The sequence below is a fragment of the Ctenopharyngodon idella genome, chromosome 4, assembly GCF_019924925.1.
Source record: "Ctenopharyngodon idella isolate HZGC_01 chromosome 4, HZGC01, whole genome shotgun sequence".
Taxonomy (NCBI): Eukaryota; Metazoa; Chordata; class Actinopteri; order Cypriniformes; family Xenocyprididae; genus Ctenopharyngodon; species Ctenopharyngodon idella.
In genome coordinates, this window is record NC_067223.1 from 15,154,405 (window position 1) to 15,180,930 (window position 26,526).

The 26,526-nt window shown below is 36.5% G+C and overlaps 2 protein-coding genes across 4 annotated transcripts in view; one reads left to right on the forward strand and one right to left on the reverse strand.

The window, feature by feature from the left end:
• The first annotated feature begins 120 nt into the window (after positions 1-120).
• Positions 121-18,127, forward strand: bcap29 (B cell receptor associated protein 29). 3 transcript variants are annotated; one of them, XM_051892468.1, is made up of 8 exons: positions 121-284; positions 11,122-11,232; positions 11,313-11,413; positions 11,495-11,642; positions 11,728-11,863; positions 13,738-13,849; positions 13,962-14,062; positions 15,445-18,127. In XM_051892468.1, exons 2-8 carry the CDS (start codon positions 11,141-11,143, stop codon positions 15,478-15,480), a joined length of 726 nt encoding a protein of 241 aa, XP_051748428.1. In that variant the 5' UTR covers positions 121-284; positions 11,122-11,140; the 3' UTR covers positions 15,481-18,127. The 3 variants fall into 3 exon arrangements, with proteins under 3 accessions (XP_051748428.1, XP_051748426.1, XP_051748427.1); XM_051892466.1 differs by lacking the exon at positions 121-284 and adding an exon at positions 10,416-10,569; XM_051892467.1 differs by lacking the exon at positions 121-284 and adding an exon at positions 10,450-10,565.
• Positions 18,128-18,301: 174 nt separating this feature from the next.
• slco1c1 (solute carrier organic anion transporter family, member 1C1) overlaps positions 18,302-26,526 on the reverse strand; it is a 32,312-nt gene continuing 24,087 nt past the window's right edge. The window contains exons 11-15 of the mRNA XM_051892463.1: positions 25,139-25,304; positions 23,867-24,036; positions 21,603-21,667; positions 21,361-21,478; positions 18,302-19,576 (exon numbers count right to left, since the gene is read on the reverse strand). Coding sequence (XP_051748423.1) covers positions 19,336-19,576; positions 21,361-21,478; positions 21,603-21,667; positions 23,867-24,036; positions 25,139-25,304 — 760 coding nt within the window. The 3' untranslated portion in view covers positions 18,302-19,335. The remainder of the gene's footprint in view (positions 19,577-21,360; positions 21,479-21,602; positions 21,668-23,866; positions 24,037-25,138; positions 25,305-26,526) is intronic.

A 26,526-nucleotide genomic window follows, 5' to 3' on the forward strand; every position in this document is an offset into this window, starting at 1 on the left:
TATCCAATATACATATATGAAGTAACTTGATGGCCACTGCATCTGTGGGATTTAAAGAAAGTAAGTGCAGTTTTCCATCCGCTCCACTAGGCGGCAGAAGCGGGTTTCACCTTCAGTCTGACACTTCGGCTCTTGACAACATGACGCTTGATGACAGTCACAACAACACGTGCAGATCCTGCAGATGAGATGACAGCTCTTAATGTCACTTTAACAGCAAATATTACAGCTTAACTGCAAATAAAACCGGATAAGATGCGGGAACCGAGTGTCACGCGACTCATGTAAGTAACTTTCCGCATAAAGTCAATTTCTCTCTTTTCTGTTGTTAACAGCCGTCATAGTTTGAGTTTATATACGTTTACAGACTTTACATAAGATATACCTAAACCTAAAATCTTGCTGTTGAAAAAACAAAGCTTAATATCTGACATATACACAAGTTGAGGCACATCCTCTATGGAGATTCATCAGACTTGTTTACATGCTGAACTCCTTGTCAGATCTTTAGAAACTCAGGTGAAAAAAGGACACTTCCATAATGTACTAAGAATTCTTCTTTAATACTTAAGATAATCTTAAGAACATCTAAGTGTATTAAAAAATTTATTTATTTACCATTTGTAGTACACTTGAACCTGTGTATGAAAAGAAAGTGTATGAAAGATGGGTTCACGTGTGCTGTAAGTGGTAACTAAATACATTTTTTAAATACAGAGAGAAAAAAGCATTATAGTTCATATTCATGGTGTCTCAAAATGAAGAGCTGAGTATGTTTAGATGTTCTTAAAGGGTTAGTTCACCCAAAAATGAAAACTCACGCTCATGCCGTTCCACACCCGTAAGACCTTCGTTAATCTTCGGAACGCAAATTGAGATATTTTTGTTGAAATCCGATGGCTCCGTGAGGCCTACATAGCCAGCAATGACATTTCCACTCTCAAGATCCATAAAGGTACTAAAAACATATTTAAATCAGTTCATGTGAGTACAGTGGTTCAATATTAATATTATAAAGCCACGAGAATATTTTTGGTGCGCCAAAAAAAACCAAAATACCGACTTATTTAGTGATGGCCGATTTCAAAACACTGCTTCAGGAAGATTCAGAGCGTAATGAATCAGCGTGTCGAATCATGATTCGGATCGCATGTCAAACCGCCAAACTGCTGAAATCACGTGACTTTGGCACTCTGAACTGCGGATTCGACACGCTGATTCATAACACTCCGAATCTTCCTGAAGCAGTGTTTTGAAATCGGCCATCACTAAATAATTCGTTATTTTGTCTTTTTTGGTGCACCAAAAATATTCTCGTCGCTTTATAATATTAATATTGAACCACTGTACTCAAATGAACTGATTTAAATATGTTTTTAGTACATTAATGGATCTTGAGAGAGGAAATGTCATTGCTCCCTATGGAGGCCTCACTGAGCCCTCGGATTTCAACAAAAATATCTCAATTTGTGTTCCGAAGATCAGTGAAGGTCTTATGGGTGTAAAACGGCACGAGGGTGAGTAATTAATGACAGAATTTTCATTTTTGGGTGAACTAACCCTTTAAGAAGTACTAAAGAAGAATTTTTAGTATATTAAGTATAAAATTAGTGCACCAAAATAGAGCACTTTAAGTACATGATGGAAGTGTACCTTTTTCACAAATCAGTCGCTAGTTGTTGCATTACCTTAATAATCTCTGAATAAATCGCCCTCTGATTTTCACATTATAAAGTAGGAAAATCATGCTGTTTGATATATTGATATATTGTTGTTGTGATGTGTCAATTTAAAAATGGTCCTTAGAGGACAAAAATATCCCTGTCAAAAAAAAAATAAAAAAATTGAAGCTTGGGAGCACAGATTTAAGTTTGATCTCATTTTAAAGAAGACCATTGGCAGGTTATTGTTGAAGTAAAAAACAAAACAAAAACAAGTTTATGAAAATGATTTATGAACATTATTTTATATAAAATATATATTTTATAAAACATGTTGAACTCAAAAACTGCTAGAAAATCAAGGCCATAAATCTAAATAAGTTCCAAATTTGAGGTTGAAATCTCAAAAAATGAGCTTCTGGTAAGATTTTGTTTGGGTGCAGTGCCAAATTTTTTCCATTAGATGTCAGCAAAACTGCAGCGGTACACACAATGGTTAGATTTGTGATTTGTAGTACAATACAATTTTTCTCTCTCAAATATTACATGCATACACAATTTTTTTAGTACACACATACAAACCACACATCTATACCAACACACCCACACAATTATAGCTGCATAATTTATCAAATCGGCTCTATAATACGCAGAAAACAGGAATAAAGCGAGCATTAAAAATAAAGAATAGTAAAAAATTAATTTTGACGCCTATTAACAAAGACTGCATCATTTTATAGCTAAATGTCTCTGTGATTAAAAATTGCAGTTTTAATGGGTTTCAATTAAGACATTTTTGTTTTTAAGGTCCTGAGTGGAACTATTTTGTGTTACTAGTGTAAAATAGATTTATTAAAGGAAATTTATAGTATAATTTCAATAAAAATAAACAGCTCTGCCAAAATGTATGCAGTTAGCATTAACTGAACAGAAGCTGAACTGTTACAGCATTACCGAAGTATAATATAGGCTACTCTGCAATAATTTGATAAATGATTTGCACTATTAAATACACTGCCCGGCCAAAAAAAAAAAAAAAGGTAGGTTTGGATTTTATTAGGTTTTATTAGGTAAATACTATATACTAAGAACCTATGAATGGATCATAAGTACAGTGATTATTATGTTTCTAGCATGTTTTATGTTTGGCAACGGTTCTTTTAACCCTAACAGATGGAGTGTGCAGCTTTTCATTTCTTAAACAGCCATGTTGGAATATGTATCATGGCCATATTCCAGGATGACAATGCCAATATGCATCAGGGTGAAAAAATGGTTCAGAGAGCACAAAGAATCATTTTCACTCATGAATGGGCACTTCTGAGTCCTGACTTTAACCTCAGTGTAAGTCTCTGGGATGTGCTGGAGGAGACTTTATAGAGTGCATTGTCAGTACAAGATCTTGACCAAAAATTGCTAACCTCTTGATGAAAATAAGCGTTGTAATGTCCATCAGGAGGTACATACATGTTTGGTCAAGATCTTGTATTGATAATGCAAAAGGTGAGCACTCTGGTCATCATCTGTCTCACGTTAAACGTAATAAATTCTTAGCTTTGTTATGAGTATAAAAATGTTAAAGTAAACTAGACATCTAAGAACTGAGTCAGTAACCCAACTTGAAGTCATTTTCAGTCTGATGGTGGTGAAACACGACTCGTCTGGTAGAAACTGTGCAGTTTGAAACTGTGCACTCCTCTAGGGGCGCAAGCGGCTTCACGTTCATGGCATCTTTGGATCCTTGTCAACAACACCTGATGTCAACTTGAAAGTCGCCGCACCACGTTCTGATCGTTTTACAGTCATAAAAGTACAGATCCTGCAGATGACAGCTCAGTGACAGACTCATAAAGTCACTCAACGGCACATATTCCAGCCCATCAGAAAAATCAACTGACACACATTGTGATAATGAGGGGGCATCGACAGTGTCACGAGACTCACCTGTGAGTAACTTAAAGTGCGTTTCTCTTGTAAAGTCACTATCACGGATTATATAACAGTCCTCATTTGTATTTAAGTTGTCGATTAAGTTTGTATTGATGTATGTCTTGTGATGTCAAAACAGTTTGCTGGAGTCACTGGTTGATGCTGCTCGACGTTGTTTACAGAACAAATGAATCAGTTGCTGTTGCTTTACTTTAATGTGAATCTAAAGAGGCGATTCCTATAAAGCTTATAAAGTAGAATAAGCAATAAGGTGTTTATATGCTAATGTTGTGATACATATTTGTTAATAGAGTTAGTTGGAGTTACTGAAAACATGCAGTTACTAAGACAACAACAACATTAAATAAACAAGTAATTACGCCCCCACCCCCTTTCTGCAGTTCTAGGCTACACATGTTATTTAATTTTTTTATTAACAACTAAATAAATAAACTTTAAAAAAGAAAAAGGGTTTTGGGCTTAAAATGTGTGAATGAATGATGTCCTGCATCATTTTCCATACAAGAGCAAACTATTTTCTTCCAGTTTTACAGTATATGTCTGCAAATTACAGGCAGAGCAGGACCATCTGATCCACAGCTGTATATAAGGCAATTGTCCACAAGGTACATGCAATGAAAGTAGTCCAAGAGCATAGTGTGGAAGTATACAGACCGTATAGTGTTGCAGTTTAGTAGATTAAAGGATTAGTTAAAATGAAAATTTCCCCAAGATTTACTCACCCTCAAGCCATTCCAGGTGTATATGAATTTTTTCTTTCAGATGAACACAATCGGAGTTTAGTTGGACGAGTTTAGTTGACTTGATTGACCTCACGTGGTCATACAGATCTGTTGTAATTTGAAACGGATATCATTAAACTGCTAGTTTTCTCCACAAAGTTGCTCATTTAATTTATTTTTATTTCAACAGCATATTATATATTGTTGTTTGCTCCCTGTGAATAGATTTATGACTGATTATGATTTTATTTTTGCTTAATCTCAGATTGTTCCTTCAGCAGTGGGCGGGACTTACAAGCAGTAATCCAATTGGCTGAAAATGTGATTAATATCCAACAGCCTGTTGCCAATTTGCAATCCACCTGAGGACCAGCGTGAGCACAAGGAGAAGTCTTCTTTGAATATTGTAAGTTCTTATTTTTAAGTTAATATTTTTTTTTAAGTAACCTTTAGATGCTCTTACTCTTGGACTTAATTTTTGTTAAGTCTGTTTTCACATAAACACTGAATGACACGTTCTGTTTAATATCATAAAAATGTTTTGTTTATATGTATGTGGTTGCAACAGTGTTTTAAGTTATTTTATAAAAAAAATACTTGACTTATGTTTCTTAAACAATCAATGGTTATGCTTTTGAATTGAATCCCATTTTAAAGTACATCCATTTGATATGTATTATACCTTACATTGCCCTCACTGTCCTCATGACTGATCACTTAATTTCACCTGATATTAATTAACTTGAGAAGGAGGGTGTCTAGATCATAGATGTGTACATGCAACAACTTGCCCCATAGACATCCATTGGAATGTATATGTTAACTTATTGTTTTGGATTTTTCATATAAAGGTGTGACTTTATTATATTGTGGAACTTGACTGATGTCTTACAGATGCTATTGCATGTAACCTGGAATATTCAATTAGTTTGATTGCTCAAATGAGGAAAGCATGACTTTGTTTCCTGTCATGCAGTATAAAATTTAATCATGCATGTTCATTTCTGTCTTCCTACAGGAAGTTATTAGTGAAATGTGAAGTGTTTATGATTCTCACTGTGTGTAGAGGAGCTGCTGGAGGTCATGAGGAGGTGGCAGGAGAAGCAGCCACAGCTCATACCCTTTCTCTGGGATAAAGGTTACAACAGGCCGTTTCTGTTTGAATACATGTTTGAAAAATGTTTATTTACAAACTGGAGTGATCAGTTTGTGTGCACAATAAAAGGCTACATGTGATGTTTGTGTGCTGTTCATGATTTCCAGCTGATCTCAGCTCCCCAAACATCAAGACATGCTGTTACATACAATCGGTAGATCAAATGAGGTGTGGGCTCGTCTCATTCACTGGCCCACATCTTTAGTAGTTTATTTGGGCAAGCTGACTAATTTGTAAGTTCATGATTGCCAAGCTAAAATCAATTAAGTTTTCCTCATTAGAAATCTAGCTTATTAGCACATTCACGTATGAATGCCTGTATTCTGAATTTTTCAGCATGGATCATCTCAAGGGAAACACCCTTCAAATGCTGGTTTGAGGGTGTGTTTCCCACAGAGGAAGGCAGGCAGCACCTGATATCAGGGGAGGAGCTGGATTGAATCCTGGTGCAGCACTGTTTCTCTGATTAAAGGGGAGTGGCCAAAAAAAAAAAAGCCCCACCCAAACTATCGACTTAGCCTGTGTCTGGAAATTTTTATAAGTCAATTTTGAAAATTTTGACTTCTGCTCTATAACCGCTGCTGGATATTGTCTCGGAAGTCCCAGGGGGAGCGGTCTGGATCTTAACTCCCCCCTTTGTGTCTAGCCTTCTCTCGTCCTTCCAGTCATGATCTGATCCGCTCATTTTCGCAGCTTGTCACAGCTCACGACCGGACGACCGTCACGCAACCGTGCTTTAGTGACCAGGCTGGGGCTTGAACCCAGGTCCTTCCGTTCAGGGAGGACATGCTCAGACCATTGAGCTACTGGCACATTCACATTAATTACTCTTTTTTTTGGATTCTTGTCCTTTTTTTTCATTGAAAAACCAGTGAAACTAAACAATTTTTCCACCTCGAGAGGGATTCGAACCAGGATTTCCCACGTCAAAGGCTGACGTACAGACCGCTGCACCACTGGTCCATTCTCGCTCCAAGCTCTTTTTTTTTTTTGGATTTTTGTCTTTTTTTTTTTGTTGAAAATCTAGTGAAATTAAACAATTTTTCCACCTCGAGAGGGATTCGAACCAGGTCTTCCCACATCAAGGGCTGACATTCAGACCACTGCACCACTGGTCCATTCTCGCTCCAAGCTCTTTTTTTTTGGATTTTTGTCTTTTTTTTTTTTTTTTTTTCATTGAAAAACCAGTGAAATTAAACAATTTTTCCACCTCGAGAGGGATTCGAACCAGAATTTCCCACGTCAAAGGCTGACGTACAGACCGCTGCACCACTGGTCCATTCTCGCTCCAAGCTTTTTTTTTTGGATTTTTGTCTTTTTTTTTTTTTTTTTTCATTGAAAAACCAGTGAAATTAAACAATATTTCCACCTCAAGAGGGATTCGAACCAGAATTTCCCACGTCAAAGGCTGACATTCAGACCGCTGCACCACTGGTCCATTCTCGCTCCAAGCTTTTTTTTTTTTGGATTTTTGTCTTTTTTTTTCATTGAAAATCTAGTGAAATTAAACAATTTTTCCACCTCGAGAGGGATTCGAACCAGGATTTCCCACGTCAAAGGCTGACGTACAGACCGCTGCACCACTGGTCCATTCTCACTCCAAGCTCTTTTTTTTTGGATTTTTGTCTTTTTTTCTTTTTTTTCATTGAAAAACCAGTGAAATTAAACAATATTTCCACCTCAAGAGGGATTCGAACCAGAATTTCCCACGTCAAAGGCTGACATTCAGACCGCTGCACCACTGGTCCATTCTCGCTCCAAGCTTTTTTTTTTGATTTTTGTCTTTTTTTTTTTTTTTTTTCATTGAAAAACCAGTGAAATTAAACAATTTTTCCACCTCGAGAGGGATTCGAACCAGGATTTCCCATGTCAAAGGCTGACGTACAGACCGCTGCACCACTGGTCCATTCTCACTCCAAGCTCTTTTTTTTTGGGGGATTTTTGTCTTGTTTTTCATTGAAAAACCAGTGAAATTAAACAATTTTTCCACCTCGAGAGGGATTCGAACCAGGTCTTCCCACGTCAAGGGCTGACGTTCGGACTGTTGCACCACTGGTCTGTTCTTGCGCCAAGCTTATTTTTTGGGGGATTTTAGTCCTTTTTTTCTTTGAAAAACCAGTGAAATTAAACTATTTTTCCACCTCGAGAGGGATTCAAAGCAGGTTTTCCCACGTCAGGGGCTGATGTTTAGACCGCTGCACCACTGATCCTTTTGGTCTCCCAGCTCTATTTTTACATTTTAGTCTTTTTTTAATTGAAAAACCAGTGAAACTAATCAATTTTTCCACCTCAAGAGAGGGAATCGAACCAGGACTACCCACATCAAGGACTGATGTTCAGACCGTTGCACCACTGGTCTGTTCTTGTTCTCCCAGCTCTGAGATAAAGTTTCCAATAGAGCAGTTAAAGTGAGATTGAAACACGTGTCTTCATCACAGTCTCATCCTCAGAAGGCATGTTTTTATCCATTCGCCCATCGTGGATTTTGGCAATTTGTTTAATGAGTAGAATTGAAAGTAAGTAATAATGAGATTTGAACTCAGAACGTTGTGATGGAAACACAACACTTTATCTCCTGAGCCACTGAGACTGCAGAGATGATGAGCATTTTGAACGGATTTTATTGTTTTTTTTTAATGATAAATGGTTGTCACCATTGTGAATAAATACTCAATTACAATCCCTGATAATCACTGACATCCCAAGAATTATTAATTATACTTTAACTTTATTATCTGGCTAAACACAAATATATGTTTAAGCTGAGCTTAAACTCATTTGATTTTCATGTGAAATCTTTTTCCCAAGTTATTAATTTTATATTCAAGCTTGTTATTGCACCCTTTTGTGGTGGTTCTATGAATGACAGCACTGCAAATCAAGCCTAATGAGCTTAAATGCACTACACTTCTCTAAGAGGGTGAGGGCAAAAAAACATATTTCGCATTGCAACATGAACAGCCAATAAGAACCATTTACACTATCTGTTTTCTGCTAAAATATATTTGCAAAGAAGTCAAGGTTGTATATTCCTGCGATGATTTTTGTGAATTTCACCAAAACAAATCAATTCTAATGAACTTAAATGTTTTGCACCCTCCTGTGGTTGTTTTTGTGAAATACACCAATAAAAATCGAGTCTAATGAAATTAAATGTACTATACTTCTGTAAGAGGGTGAGAGCAGAAGAGTATACTCATAACGCTACGCAACATGAACAGCCAATCAGATCTGTTTACACTATCAATGTTCTGTGCTCACTTCTGTTAAAATAAATTGATTTGCAAAAAGTCAAAACACCTAAAACGCTGTGAGCGCTCCTGTGGTGATTTCCATGAAGTACACCTCTGCAAATCGAGTCTAATGAACTTAAAAGAGTTTTGCCCTCCTGTGGTGATTTGTGTGAATTACACTGTTGTAAAACGAGTCTAATAAACATAAAATAGTTTCGCCCTCCTGTGGTGATTTTCATTAATTACATTGCAGCAAATCGAGTCTAATGAATTTAAATGTGTTTCTCCCTCCTGTGGTGATTTTTGTAAATTACAAAGTTGTAAAATGAGTCTAATAAACATAAAATAGTTTCACCCTCCTGTGGTGATTTGTGTGAATTACACAGTTGCAAAATGAGTCTAATGAACTTAAAATAGTTTCACCCTCCTGTGGTGATTTTCATGAATTACATTGCAGCAAATCGAGTCTAATGAATTTAAATGTGTTTCTCCCTCCTGTGGTGATTTTTGTAAATTACACCACTGCAAATCGAGTCTAATAAACATAAAATAGTTTCGCCCTCCTGTGGTGATTTGTGTGAATTACACAGTTGTAAAACGAGTCTAATAAACATAAAATAGTTTCACCCTCCTGTGGTGATTTGTGTGAATTACACAGTTGCAAAACGAGTCTAATGAACTTAAAATAGTTTCACCCTCCTGTGGTGATTTTTGTAAATTACACCGCTGCAAATCGAGTCAAATGAACATAAAAGATTTTCACCCTTCTGTGATGATTTTTGTGAATTACACCTCTGCAATTCGAATCTAACACATTTAAATGTGTTTCGCCCTCCTGTGGCGATTTTTGTGAATTACACCACTGTAATTCAAGTCTAACGAACATAAAAGATTTTCACCCTCCTGTGGTGATTTGTGTGAATTACTCAGTTGTAAAACGAGTCTAATGAACATAAATGTGTTTCGCCCTCCTGTGGTGATTTTTGTAAATTACACCTCTGCAATTCGAATCTAATAGATTTTAATGTGTTTTGCCCTCCTGTGGTGATTTTTGTGAATTACACCGCTGCAATTCAAGTCTATTGAATTTAAATGTTTTGCCCTCCTGTGGTGATGTTCATGAATTACACCGCTGCAAATCAAGTCTAATGAACATAAAAGATTTTCACCCTCCTGTGGTGATTTTTGTAAATTACACCTCTGCATATCAAGTCTAATGAATGTAAATGTTTTGCTCTCAAGTGATTTTTGTGAATTACACTGCTGCAAATTGAGTCTAATAAACATAAAAATATTTCACCTTCCTGTGGTAATTTTTATGAATTACAGCATTGCAAATCGAATGATCGCGTTGCATCAGATGGAAATATAACTTTCAGAACGAGTTCACTATATTATAATAATAGTAATCTCTGGAAAGACAAAAGAAATGAATTATCAGATTATCACATCACACAAAAATTCACAAAAGCCTTTTTTATTATTCACTGAGAAATTTTTATTATTGTTATTCATTATAATCATCATGATTTCCCCTTGCATGATTGTGTTCTGTTTGCCCATTTCTGTGTAGGAATATATTACTTGCTATGAACAATAGAGTTTATAAACATAATATTTTAACCTTTTGTCGTTGAAAAACATTTTATTCGGTGTGTTGCGTATTAATTTTTGTCTGTTTTTTTCCCATGCCATGATCGACAAGACCTCATGCGCGACCACAGACTGTAAAGTGCGCGCTTTAATGACGTCACTCGAGTGAGACAGCAGTGCTGTGGCTTTCCGCAGTTAGTTTAGTTTTCCTTAATTGTGTCTAAAGTTCCCCTGAAGATTTTCTTTATACGTAGGTGAGATGCAAACATGTCTTTCTGCTTCTGTGGGTGGTGTCATATTTTCTGTTTATCTGCTGTCGAGTTTTGAGTCTCGACTGTATGCTCATTTCCTGTTCGAATAGAGATCGTATATTATATCTATCTGCATTAAATATGCAACACTTAAGCATTTTAACTACATAAATATATATATATATGATTATATAATCTGAACTGCGGTCTAATAACTGCACTAAACCGATATACTATTAATATTATTATGTATTATGTTCTGTGTGCATGTTAAAATGATTTGTGTGTTAAAAACATGAGGCATATGCTTCCTGGTAGTGAGCACAGTGTCAAAGTGTGTCAAAGTGTGTAACTGGAAGAGGCAGGAGGAATGTCATTGAACAAGACCTTTGATCCGAGCATAATACCATAAGCAGATTAACTGAGATTAATAACAGCCTTGATTAGTAAGGAATTATGCATTTGTTTTTTCAGTTGTTGATAATCTGATACAGCATTATATAAACTTGTATGTATAAATAAAAGACACGTTTTTGTTACTTTATTACATTTTAGGTCACACAGCTGAAACAAAATGACGTTGCAGTGGACTGCGGTTGCTTCTTTCCTGTATTTGGAAATTGGTGTTCTTGTCATCTTCTGTCTCCCTTTCATCTCTCCGCAAAGGTAAAATGTTCCCGAGTCCTTCTAATCCATTTGTATGTTCACCGTTATCCACGTGCTCTTACTGACATCCACGTTTGCAGATGGCAGAGAATTTTCAAATGGAGCATCTGGAGCCGTCTTTCCCAGTTCTGGAACAAGGGCTTTCTCACCATGATCATAATCCTCATTGTTCTCTTTCTTGGTATGTCATGTTTTTATTACAATGTCTTAAAGTGATTAGAAATGACCCAAGTTAACCCAGCTTTGCTGTAACCCGCTGCAGACGCCCTGCGGGAGGTGAGGAAGTACTCGAACGCTGACCAAGCCAAAGACGCCAAACTGCACCCCAACATGTTTGACCACATGCACATGAAGCTCTTCCGAGCCCAGAGGAACCTCTACATCTCTGGCTTCTCGCTCTTCCTGTGGCTGTACGCATTGATTTACACGTATGACATCGACCGTTTGCAGTTTGTCTTGTGATATTGAACTTATATTGGTGCTGTTTTCTCACAGTGTCATGAGGAGAGTCATCACTCTGATTAACCAGTTGGCCGTGGCCATCGGCACCAGTGTCGCTCTGCAGACTCAGGCTGAAAGCGCCAACAAAGCTGCCAAGAAATACATGGAGGACAATGAGATGCTCAAAGAGGTTAAAAATCTTAACCTAAATTGGTGTTCCCGGTCTGATTATGCTATATTGTCACCAAATAGTGGATTTAATCTTTTTGTCAACTTGTTTTCTTTCTGTTAGCACAGGTTTTGTATTTCTTTTTAGAACTGATTGATCGTAGGACTCATTGATCTGAACATATGCACCTCAGGCCCTTTTTACACCTGGTATTAAGAAGCGTTTTGGTCGATTGGAAGTGGACGGCGCTGAATGCAGGTGTAAACGCGGTCTAAAACGTTTTGAGCTTGTCCACTTTCGACCACTTCGGCTCTGGTATTAGGATGGGGTTTGGTCGATCGTTGTTTGGTCGACAATGTGCTTGGTGCGTTCTTTGTCTTCAAACCAAACTCTTCAGCCGACAAAATTTATATCTGGCTAGCGTGCTTCCCATAATGTTTACGCATTAGGTCAGAAGGCAGGCTGTTGCGCTGTTCAAATGCATTCGACCACATGAGTGTTTACACTGTGAAAGCAATGCGTTTTCAACTACCTCTGGAAGTGGTCGAAAGTGGACAAGCTCAAAATGTTTTAGACCCCATTTACACCTGTATTTAGTGTAGTCCACTTGTGATCCGATCGACCAAAACGCTTTTTAATACCAGGTGTAAACAGGGCCAAGTTTGGTTTGAAGATGGAAAAACATACCAAACACAATGTTCTTTCACCGTTGCTGACTTCTAACATACACTCACAGCGTTCGAGGTGGTCTTGCGGCTTTCAGAGCAGAAACGAAAGCTGCTGCCCTCTTTATGTTTTTCCGTTGTCTCCTTTCACATTCATATGTAAGTTATGTGAGTTTATTTCATCCATTAGATCATTAGAAAAAGCCCATACATTTACCCTAGTGCTGGGACAATAAATCGTTGCATCACGAATCGAGAAATGATTCTGGATCAATTCTGAGATTTTCCGAATGCATCACGATTCTCTCTCTCTCTTTCTTTGTATGTCATGTTTTTATTACAATGTCTTAAAGTGATTAGAAATGACCCAAGTTAACCCAGCTTTGCCGTAACCCGAAGTACTCGAACGCTGACCAAGCCAAAGACTGCACCCCAACATGTTTGACCACATGTCAAGTATGCAAGTACATAGCCGAACGCACAAGCGCTCTTCTTCTTGAGCATTTGAGCGTGGTTAAAAACTAGCCTAGAGCTCAGAATCAATTTGAGAGAGAATCGCAATGCATTCAGAAAACATCAGAATCAATCCAGAATCGCGATGCATCGATTTATTTTCCCAGCCCTAATTTACTCGCCCACAGACCCTCCCCTCGAAGAAATTAGGACAGAAGTGGATAAAAGCGAAAAGAGAAAGATTAAAACACCAGGTGTAAACGGGAATGTGTCTGCCTCGTCAACTTGTGCTCCGACTGATCAAACACAGCATAACGAGATTAATAAGCAATTTTTTGTTGGCTGGTCATTTTTGACTGAGAACACGGGAACAAAAAAGCACAAAAATTATTTTAAATTCTTTGGGAAGTTGTTATACCTGAGCAAAGTCAGTATGTTATAGTCCAATACGATAATATTAACTAGCGTTTTCAGGAAAAAGAAAATCCTCTCCAGGTCAAAATAACCAGAACAACGCAAGGGTTAAATGTTAATGCATGAATCTCATGAAACTTGCACCACACCAGCAGACAGACAGACAGACAAACAAGTTGTTTTTTTCCTTTGATTTTGGGGTAAATTATATGGCTTGGACATCTGCTTTTTGCAGCAGTCCCTCACTGTGTTTATTCACAGCTCATGAGGAGGAATTAAATGAATGTGTATGGTGTTTGGGTCTTGAGGAATCCTTCTGAAAGACCCTTGAGTAACAGAAGGACAAACCGTTGTTATCCTCAGGCACTAACGGATCCTAAAGGAGAAGGAGGGAAGAAACAAGATATAGAAGAGAACAAACTCCTGAAGAAAGAGGTGCAGAGACTGACAGAGGAGCTGAAGAGCAGCACAGATGGTGAGCACAGGCCTTACACACACTCAACACTGATCCTAGATAATGATTACAATCAAACGAATGATCTGGAAAACAGCAGCTCTATCAGTTACAGCTGTTTGCTTTTTTGTAGCTCTGAAAAAGTCCAAGTCCGATTTAGATGCCATGAAGAAACAAACCGAAGGGCTAACCAAAGAATATGACCGTCTCCTTCAAGAGCACCAGAAGATTCAGGTAAGACCAACCGTATGATATTATATAAGTAAATGTAACTAAAACAAGAATATTTGGTAGAGCTGCACGATTAATCATAAAAAGATCGCGATCTTGATTCAAATACCCACATGATCTTATTTTATTAATGACGACGATTAAACCTTTGACAAAATCATACCGGAACATTCAAATCTGTGTTCGTGCTGCCGCGCTAGGCCAGAGAGAGCAGAACCACAGAGTAGTTATTTCTGTTACAAATATAAAAAATTATCACAAAAGTACTAAGATAAAAGTTTAAAATTAAGATATAATCACTGATGTCTACGATAGCGATCAAAATGGAGCAAAAAACCTTTTGAAACTAACTTCAAATAACGGTTGTATTAATTACATCAAACGTCACTAGGTGGCGACAAGTGACTGTTAAAAAAATGTTTGTCATTGAATCATTCATTCATTCAAAAGATTCGTTCAAAACAGATTCATCCAGCAATGAAACAAGTATATGAGTTATTGAATTCATTCAAAACCATTTTTTAAATAATCCATTCATATTAATTAAACATTTTTCCAGCAATTAATATTTTGTCATAACCTCTAGTAAATTATCTTTTGAATTTTTGTATATTCACAATCGTGAATCTAATTTTATCCAGAATCGTGCAGCTCTAATATTTGGTAACACTTTATTTTATAGGGTCCTTGATACATATGTCAGATGTACTTACTGTAGTAATATCAGTAAATTATAAATAATTACATGCAGCTAACCCTATTCCTAACCCTTTATAAAGTACATTTACTAATTAATATTACTTAATATTGTTAATTAATAGTACCTGAATGTATAAATACATTGTAACAAGGACATCTTAAAATAAAGTGTAACCAAATATTCATTACTTGAAATAAACATTAACTGAAATAAAATAATATATACGTTATTTCATTTAGTTGAACTTCAGTAATTTCATGTAGTTCTAGAAGTACCAAAATAAAAAAAATAAAACTTAAGAAAAACTATATAGATATAAAAAAAGTAATAATCACAAAAAAAAATTACTAAAACTTTACAGTTAAAATAAAAACAGAAAATATAAAAACAAAATCATATTCAAAATATTAACTAAATGTAGTAGTATTGACATTTTAAATCTATATTGTTTTGCATGTTTTATACAATAATACTGTATGAATATTATCAGAATACTATTAGAATAACAGTTTAGTAATTTATAACATCAGACAAATACTGATAACTTACATAAATGACACCATCGATACTAATCACCAAAATAGTGTGCATCCCGACAAAATAGTTATTTGTTACGGATATACAGTAGTGCTAAGGAATATGACATGACCAAGTTGTTTACAACTTTTTCCTTTCTGTTTTCTAGAATCAGCTGGACAGTGGAGACAAAAAAGATGACTAGGCAAGTGGACACAATGGAAACCTGTATGATAATCATAATTATGCTGAGCTCCTCCCACATACACTTACCTGGTAGCATGACATAAAAACTGTTCTGAGTTCTCAGTTCTCAGTTCTGAACCACTCATGATGATGACATCACATCCTGTCAGGTTACCTGCTCACCACACATTTGATGTAGCGGTTTGGCTTTGATATACATCCCTATTGTTTTGATGTTCTAGCTGATGCGGGGCAGTGCTGTTTTTTTTTTAAATAGTCTCCAAATAACTGTATCTGCGCACATTTTATTGATGTGTTTACAGGAAACTGTAAATAAGCCGTATTAGACTGATGCTTGCATGTTGCATTGATTTACCTCATGTTGCTTTCCTTCTCCGTTCTGCTTGATTCTCTTGAAAGTGCATATTGAACCAGACTGTCGTGCAACATCCAGAAACTTCACACAAAGTCATAGTAGCTGTAATATTAGTACTTTTCACAGCAATATCTCCATTCATATTTTCCAAAAACAAGTCCGGTAACACAGTCCATCAGATTGCAAATGGAAGCGTGTCTAAGATCACATACATTACAGGCTGCGTTAGTCATTTAAATCAACTTTAATTAAGAAGAATAAAACCGTATACACATAAACAACAGATAATAATAATAATAATAATAATAAGTAAACACGTCACAGTGAGACCATTTCCGGGCCGAGCAAACAGTCTGTTAGTGAGCGGTTAGTGTGTTTGGAGAGGTAGGTCAATTACACCTGAGTTCAATTACTGTTAGTTGTTAAACAAATGCAGACACCAGATATGAAGATTTCGCAGTCCAATAGATATTTCGATAATTTCTCAATTTTGAGTCCATTTGAGGTAGCTCTGTTTCTGTGCTGTTGATGCTTAAGAATTAAATCTTATAAAACATGTCCAGGCTACATTTCACCCCAAAATCGAAGGAAAGAAACTATGTATTGTGGAGCGAAAATTAAAACATTTAGATTTTTTTTTTTTGTCTTAATTAAAGGATTCACTTCAGAATTCAAATTTCCTGATAATTTACTCACCCCCATGTCATCCAAGATATTTATGTCTTTCTTTCATCAGTCAAAAAGAAATTAAGGTTTTTGAGGAAAACGTTCCAGGATTTTTCTTCAATGGGGTTGAAGGTCCAAATGTCAGTTTCAGTGCAGCTTCAAAGGGCTCTACATGATCCCAGACGAGGAATAAGGGTCTTATCCAGCGAAATGATCAGTCATTTTCTAAAAATTAAAAATGATAAACTTTTTAACCACAAATGCTCGTCTTGCACTAGCTCTGCGATGCGCCACGCATTACGTAATCACGCGTGACGTAGGCGGAAGTACCGCCTAATTTTCTCCTCCAACTTCATAATCGTCAGACATCATTGTTTTACCTTTTTTTGTAAAGGCCATTTGACTCTTTGCACGTTTGCTTTGTAAACACTGGGTCGGTACTTCCACCTATGTCACGCGTGACCTTTCCAACATGATTACGTAATGCGTGGCGCATTTTTTTAAGAAAATGACCGATCGTTTCACTAGATAAGACCCTTATTCCTCGTCTAGGATCGTGTAGAGCTCTTTGAAGCTGCACTGAAACTGACATTTGGACCATCAACCTGTTGGTCCCCATTGAAGTCCACTATATGGAGAAAACCATTTCTTTTCGACTGAAGAAAGAGAGACATAAACATCTTGGATGACATGGGGGTGAGTAAATTATCAGGAAATTTGAATTCTGAAGTGAACTAATCCTTTAAGCACATTTTCCCTTAAGTTTTTAAGGGAAACAATATGTAATACATTGATTTGAGTAATGCAGTTGTCTAATCTAATGAGGATTAGATTAAAAAACCTACTGTAATGGGGATTATTTTCTTTATGCAAAATAACTTGCATTTTTTTTTCTTTTGATTTTAGGATTAAATCTGACCTGGACATGTTTTGGTGCAATAATTTACTCTGTTTTTGATGAAGTCTGAATGTTTTATTTCATTGTTCACCTATTCTAGTCGCAGAACAACCACCAACATGTCACAATTAAAACATTTAGACTTAAGGGAAGATTAAAAGACTGTGAAAATTATCCTGCGCTGTGAGACAGAAAAAAAAATGAGAATAAATTTAATTTACGAAGAATAAGTCATCACCCACTGTGTGGGTGTTGAAAAGCATGCTGTTGATACGTTGCTCCGTTTATGATGCACAAATCTTCCACGCTCACTTCCTTTCCCTCGCCTATCGGACGCTATGGCGGAAAACTGTTTGTCTGATGCGACCCGTCTAATCCTGAGCAGCACTTGAGAGGGAGAGGAGACAGGAAAGTTAGAAAAATACCTAAAATTGCTATGCAAGTCTTTAATTAGAAATGTTATTTATAGATTGTATAGTTGGCTGATTTCTGACTTCGTTCCAAAGATTGGGAAATGGTCTGAAATGTCTTAAAAGAGGGATTGTTTATGCCTTACGGTATCTTCCTGTCAAATGTGGTCAAATATAGCTTTTTTTTTAATAATAATCTTGTAATATTCTTCTAATGGGTGCAAAATCACCTGCTTAAGTGCCTCAGTGAGTTGTTTACGTTTTGCTGTGATTGTATTTTCACGATTAAAGCGACAAACGGTACTGTTGTCATTGATGATTGTGCATGTTTCTTCGTTCTTTGTAGTAAATCATTCATTTTATTTTTAAAAGAATGTATCTAATCTTTCACATAAATGCATTTTTTTTTTTTTTTTTTTTACACATTATCAGGATATTCACTTTTAAGTATACAAAAACATCAGCAAATAAAATTATGTACTGCCTAACGTAAAAGCAAGTAATAAATGCCACTCGTTTTATTTGCTTTACAAGACACAAATAAAAATCCTTTCCTTGGTTGTTACTGGTGAACTTCTTCAATTGCCCGAAATGAACAAAGGAACATTTTCGCCAGCTGAAACCAGACAACGATTTACACAAGTATATAAAAGAATAATTATTTGCAAATTTGAGGAACAATTGATTGAACAACCTGAGAATAGACCATGTTGACTTTTCTTTCTCGCACTTTTTGTGTTTTGTTTTGTTTTGTTTTTTTGGCACAGGAATGCACCCGTTCACACGTAACAACACACACGCACAACATTTCTCACAGTGACATTTCACAACATCGATCATGAAGATGATTACTTACATACCCGTGGCGTCAAGCCCACAGTTCTGGACTGTTCCTCACATGTTTCTTAAATGGGAGGAACTGCTGTCAGGCGACATGTAAAAGCACAATGGTGAGCGTTTCGTTAGCACACCTCACGGCGCGCTCCCTTCCTGACAATACGTTAAAAACAAATGAGATGCAATTTGAGACATCCACCAACATAGTCAACCTATAGCCTGCGTGTCAAGGCCCATCTATATAAAGCACACAGTGTCGTGGTCAACTGTTTCAGGCATCTATCTGTGTGTATGGCAGAAGAGAAAGTTACGAGTGGATGTTGTCATGTACCCAACAAGGTATAATCTTGTTATTCCTCATAGGGCCTGTGCACGACGATGGCTTAAATGAGAGGAAATCCAATGTTTCGTTGCGTCTAGTAGGGCGTCTGATGTTAAGATACTTCTTTAAGCATCTTTGCTTTGAATCCAAAAAGATTAGGTAGTTTTTAAGACATTCTTCTCTTCTCTCTGTTTTTTTTTTTTTTTTTTTTTTATACCCAAAACAGCATGTACATTCAAGAAATAAGTCTACTATATCAAAACAACAGATTGTTTTTCTTACTTCACATCATTTACATGGGTCCAATAGAAAGTCTAACTCATATAAACGGGCCCTGTTGCTCCCTGCGCAGGCGAGTACGTGCGTCACAGACGCGTCTCCCGTTCTGGGTCGTAGTCTGTGGTTCGTGGGCATTGGTCCGAGTTACAGCTGTTGTTTTCTTCTTTCCTGAGAGCCTGCAGTTCTCCGGCCGCGGCCCCCGTGCCTCCGTTTGCGAGCGTGCCGCGCTCTTGCCTCTTAACATGCCGTCGTAACACCACCAGCCCAAGCACGCACAGGAAGAAGGAAGCTGTCCGTAAGCCCAGCGTCAGGCCCAGATATGCTATCCTGAGCAATGAAGAGTCAAAACACAGGATAATCAACTGACCACAATTAAACACCTAGACATGAACACATGATCTACAGAAGTGATGTCCAGAGGGGATGTTTGTTTTTAATGACCTTAAAAAATATATATCAAAAAATATGAGGAAAATATTTTTGATTTTTACACTAAACTTAATCATGGTATAATGTTAAAAATATCCTGTTAAATTCACACAAAAAAATACTGTTAGGTAAAAACTACTGTGACAATGTTTTCAGTTTTATAAGATGCCTGTATATTTTACAACTTATAACCACATATTTCATTAAGTGATATGTTAATATACATGTAAAAAAACAAAACAAATTTTTACAGAAAAATAATGTAAAAATGCTACAGTAAAAACGTAATTTTACTGTAAAATACTGTCAAATTGATGGTTTTTGCAAGTAAAAACTATGAATTACCATATAATTTATGGTAAGAAGTCCCTGTGTTACATGTTTTATAAATAATTTTGTCCCTTATTTTTCTTGAAAAAAAAAATACAGTAAAAATGTTACAGTAAAAATATGTAATTTTACTGTAAAATACTGTCAAATTTATGATTTTTGTAAGTGAAAACTATGAACTACCATATAATTTACGGTAAAAAGTCCCTGTGTAACACATCACATATGATTATGTTTTATAAATAATTTTGTCCCTTCTTATTTTTGTTGTCAGTTATCTACATTGGTGTATTTTGTGTTACATTTTATGTTATTTAATGTTTATTACATTATTTTAGTGTTGTGTGTTACCCTGATGGTGTTTTGTCTGTGTGTATGACCCAGTGTACCATCTCTAATATTATATATATTATATAGTCTATATATTATTTAGTATTGACCATGTTTTATGAACAGGCTGCTTACAATGAACTCTGATTCATCTTGTGGCTTTGTATTGTGCCACCTGACCAAATTATTTGGCAGAAAAGGCAAACTACAGCTATAGATGAATCGGCCAATAATCGGTATCGGGCGATAAAATGCAATTATTTTCACTATTGACCATTGGCTGATTGTTTAAAAACAGCCGCTGATCAGGGCTGATTATATCCTGTCAATCAAAAGAGGGCGGGAAAATGTGTCCGACTGCAACTCATACTGTGTGTGAAGAAAATATTGCTTATGTTGAATTAGGCTTGTCGAAGTAAACACGAAAATAACGCATTCACAGTACAAAAACATGCATGAACATCAGAAGGTACGTTGAAAGATACAGTACAACTTATGTCTTGTGTAATAGCTCAATCAGTGTTTCAACCACGTCAATGTTACTTAACGTTGCATTTACTGTAGGAAAGTTATGCAAAGTTCACAGTTCGTTAGTTAGGTATAAAACGAAAACAACAGAGAGAAGCTTATTTACTGTTAATTATAGATGTATGTTTGAATAAATTTGTCATTAACAAACACTTATGAAAAGTACCTTATTTGCATCGGAGTTGTAAACAAACATTTCAGATTTTTATTTCAGTGTAATTATCTGAAATTAAATATTAGTTGAATATAATAGTTTGGGCTCTGTTGTTAATTTTAACCTCTAATATTATAGTAATGTAACAAATGAGACAGTTCCCTGTATAGCATCAATCTATCAGTATCAGCAGATATTCTCAATAACTGACTATCAGTATCGGCAGAATTTTTGTATAAATTTTTGCATCTGGAAGATAAATATATGAGTTTTAGTGTTGCTACTTTTACTTATTACAATCGTACACTGCACAACAAACATAAGTGAATTCAGCCGATACCTGTAGGCAGACGTGTTGTATATTCGACAGGCTCCTCTTCCACCGCATTTCTTGTGACCCCATTTCAGACAGGTGGTGTCTATGATGGCCCCAAAGTATATAGGAGCTGGAATTCCAGCTGCGGAAGGCAAAAAAATCCATACGATCTACCATTTGCTTCAAAACAAATCATTATTACCACTGTGACTACAACATGATTCAGCACAAACGTCAACAGCACCAAACACCAAAGCGTCTCTCACCTAGAGTACGTGTTGTCAACGTGTGAAAACCCAAAGCTAAGGACTTCAGCTGAGGTCTGATGCATCTGTTGATAACATAAGAACGGCTAGATTATATCCTTTCAGAATAATGTGAAAATAAGCTCAATAGAATATGAAATATCGGTCTATATATATATAACAAAAAAAAAAAAAAAGATATGCAGCCAGCCAATATAGAAATACTACTACTACTACTAATAATAATTATAGATTGATTAACACTTATTCTTTGAATTTAGAAATTTAAAAATAGTACATAGGTTGTATAACTTTTATGACCGTGCCATTTCTAACATTTTGAACAAAACAGAACAGTTATGGTTTCTACCTCAGCAATATGCAGATTACTTTATCCAAAGTAATCACGTCTTCTCTCAAAAGCTACAGACTTGAAGGAATTTTTATTTCGCCAAACAAAGCCGGGCCAGTGCTGCTGCCGCTAACCTAATTTAGCCCAAGGGAGGCCGAGCATTCCAGCAGCGTCAGCTGACTGAGCTTTGGGAGAAAGCTGACAGTCCTTGGTGCTAAAGCTTTTCCTTTTAAGACACAAGTCTGATTACTGAGCTTCATAAGTGACCGTAAACTTGTCTCGACTGATTTTGCATTCAATCGAGCGACAGTTTTGACTGGCCTTCAGCCCTCGACTAAGACGTGGAATAATGAGGGGAAAATCACATTAGCACCGCCGGCACATGCAGTCGGTTTTCATCTGTAATCTGCTTGAACTGAGGAAAACAAACACATGACTGGACGACCTTTCTGTTTTTTTTCTTTCTGTTTTCATTATGTACACAATCATTCAGTAAATGTACACTTTCACAAGATATCATATGTGCAAAGACGGGACAGCACTTGTGTTCGCTTCGGGTAAAAGCGTCTGCCAAACGAATAAATGCAAATGTGCAATATTCAAATAAAATCATTAAAAGGCCATGAATGAGAACTGGGGTGTTAACATGGGAGTTAAAAGGGTCATGGACTGCGTTGTTTTATTGTCTTATATTGTTTCCTGGGGTGCACTTATAATATTAGTATGCTTTTTACCTCAAAAATTGACATAATTTAGAAATAAAAGGCATTTTTCCTACCCTGATTTTAGCCCTCTAGTTTTGAACGCTCTGTTTTAAGGGGCGTGTCTGCTGTGAGACTTCAGTGTAAACGCCCACTGCTGTGATTGGCTGACATCTTTGCCTATGAAATAACTAAGTATTATTCTCTCGAAAACTTTTAGCACATTTTTACTATTACAGCCCTCAAGGTTAACTAATTGTGAAAAGTGTTGCATTACATTTAGATCTATGGCATTATATTTAGATCGTGGCATGAAAGGTTGCAGTGATGAACACTGTAGTCGATCACAGACATGTTGTTGAGCTCATGAAAGCAGTGATCTCGTCATTACAACTCAATTTCTGCACACTAACGAGTGCTTTCATCAGAACTAACAGTGCAAACGTGATGTAACTAAGAGATTCATTGAATAAAAGGAGTTTTGGCGCGAGCCACTGATAAACTTATGTTGTTTGATTGACAGCTCCAGTAATTGTAAAGGGAGCGTTCTCGATCACTTTCTATATATAATTTAATCACCGTTTAAATAACAGATTATTTTCATCCTACTAAGAGAAACAATGTGAAGTTGACCGTTTAGTCACTGGTTTGATTTACTGACACATCTGACTGTACATGAATCATTACAGATCAGATCAGGCATTAGAATTAACGCAGTTACTTACATGTTGTTGCATTACTGTCGAGTCCATATTGTAAAAGTCTGTTTGCAAAGCCTGTGCTGAAATGTGTTTGATTTACCAAAGAATCCACAGTGAAATGTACTGAATACAACTAAATAAAGCTCAACTGAGACATTCACATTGTTGAAAATAAATAACCATATTCCTAGCATTAGGATCCTTTGAAAGGTAATGTTATTTTTAGTCCTGTATCGCTCTTCTCTCCTCGTCATCTCACTAACATGCCAGTGGGCAGGGGCTAACATTGCAATGATGAAGTAGGCTTTGATTTCTTCTGCGGAGGCGGGGTTTCACCTAAGTTTTCAGTTCTGAAACTTGCAGGATATTCTTATAGTATGATGACCTCTTATATATCAAAAGCTCAAGGAAAAAGTTGATTTCTGAATTCATGACCCCTTTAATATGCAGTTTAATTCCATTATTCCACGTCTGAAGTGAGCTCTAACTCTTGAGCAGTTCCTGATCAATAAATCATGGGCAGATATTCACCTGATGAGCAGCATGTATCCCGGCGTTCCGCCCAGTGAGATGATAAAGGAAGTGATGACAGACAGAGCCAGGAAGTAGGGGAAGACTCGATGGCAGTTCTCCCTGTTGTTGCATTGACCCACGCTGGCCGTTTGATTCCCGACTCCTACACAACTGCACTGCTTGAACACCTGAAACACAAACACACCAGATCAGCCACTACTGCAAGTTGGCATGAAACGGAAGTTGCGATTGTCTTTTCTTCCCAATAGAGTGGTGGAACTATGACGCATTTGTGGGTTCCAGTTTCCAAGCATTTCCAGTTCCATCATCCCAAAGTCAAAGGGTGTTTTGAATGGGTTTTTGGTTAAATGGCTGAAATAAGGTCTGTGGTTAACACAAGTTACTTTCACGTTTTATTCTATGACATAAAATACATCAGTATTAACCTACCCATGATTTTTTTTAAAGCTGTTACATGTTTTGAAAATGACGGTTACTGACTGTCATTTTCATTAACATTAAATGTCATCATGCCGAACAGGCAAGCTCAATCTGCTTTTACAGCCTCGTTATGCGTATAACTGCATCACAACATGTGATGTTGGTAGTAACTGCATTGCTCCAACTTACTCAGTGCAGTGATGTTCTAACCACAGTTTTAACAAGGACTTTTCTAGATCAACCATAGCATTTACTGTCTGATGAAGTATGGGTAATTGGGCCTGTAATAAAAAATTTAATTAAAGTTTTTATTCATGCAGTTTATGAGCTTATATTAAACATCAATCACCCATTTATTTATGCAGCACTGGTTACAATCTTTGATTTAAAGCAAAAAAAAAAGACAAAAGGTACAAGACTACTTCACTCATCATGCTCTAGTTTAGTCTGTTTGGCAGTCTGAAAGGAAAGGACAAAAGACATTGCATATAACAGATGCTTGAGATATGAAACGGACACACAGGATGGGAGGAAAACCTGCAGATTAAAGTCACAGAGTATCCCAGCCTTTCAGATGCAGTGAAACTTCACAATATTTAGACAGAACCAACCAGGTTTGCACTCTCAAAGAGAGACGGGGAAGGAAGTTTCAGAGAAGGTTCGAAAATTCAATGTAGCCTTTGTGCTGAAGACAAACAGGTTGTGCACACCCTTCAGAGAGCGCTGGGAAAAGCAGAGTTCAAGGCATATGGAACAGAACACATTGTCACTCACATTCTTTGAAGAGATAGGACAACAAACACGCGCTATTGTTCAAAATCACGCTCTCGGTTCAGAGGCCGCGCTTACCGTGTCCATTCCAGAACCGTGGGACGTCCGGCATCCAGCCAGGCAGGGGGAGACGTAGGTGAGCCCGTTCTCACCGCACACGGGGTCCCAGTTTGTTTCAGGACACTGACAGCCTGCGTTGCACGTCGCTAAGAGGGAACTGTCCACTTTGTAAAGACTTTCCGTCCTGTATTCAAAGGACAATGAGCATTTTATTATTGGCTCATCATCAACTTTTATCATTTTGCAAATGAAGGACATAATATACACTACCAGTCAAAAGGATTTTTTTTTTAATGTTTTTGAAAGGTCTCTTATGCTCACAAAGGCTATGATGAAAAATAAAGTACCGTTACATTTTTTCTATTGAAATATATTTTAACATGTAATTTATTCCTGTGATGGCAAAGCTGAATTTCAGCAGAAAAATAGTTTCAGCAAAAACTGTTTTCAACATTGATAATAATCATAAATGTTTCTTGAGCAGCAAATCATCATATTAGAATGATTTCTGAAGGATCATGTGACACTGAAGACTGGAGTAATGATGCTGACAATTCAGCTTTGATCACAGGAAATAAATGACATTTTAAAATAAATTACATATAGAAAACTATGAAAGCCACTGAATATAAAAAATAGAAAAGGTAATTGTGATTTTTTTATCTCACATTTCTTACTTTTTTTTCCTCAAGTTGAGAGTTAAAAAGTCAGAATTGTGAGATCAACTTGCAATTCTGAGAAAAAAAGAAAAAAAAACTTTCTTCCCCTCTCAAAATTGGACTTTATAACATGCAATTGAGAGTTTATATCTCACAATTGTGAGAAAAGAAGTCAGAATTGTGATATATAAACTCGCAATTGTGAGAAAAAAGTCAGAATTGTGAGATATAAACTGCCAATTGCGAGAAAAAAGACAGAATTGCGAGATATAAACTTGAAATTGCAAGAAAAAAGTCAGAATTGTGAGATATAAACTCAAAATTGTGAGAAAAAAGTCAGAATTGTGAGATATAAACTCGAAATTGTGAGAAAAAAAAATCTGAATTGCGAGACAAACTCGAAATTATGAGAAAAAAGTCAGAATTGTGAGATATAAACTGCCAATTGCGAGAAAAAAGACAGAATTGCGAGATATAAACTCAAAATTGTGAGAAAAAAGTCAGAATTGTGAGATATAAACTCGAAATTGTGAGAAAAAAAAATCTGAATTGCGAGACAAACTCGAAATTATGAGAAAAAAGTCAGAATTGTGAGATATAAACTGCCAATTGCGAGAAAAAAGACAGAATTGCGAGATATAAACTCAAAATTGCAAGAAAAAAAAGTCAGAATTGTGAGATATAAACTCGAAATTGTGAGAAAAAAAAATCTGAATTGCGAGACAAACTCGAAATTATGAGAAAAAA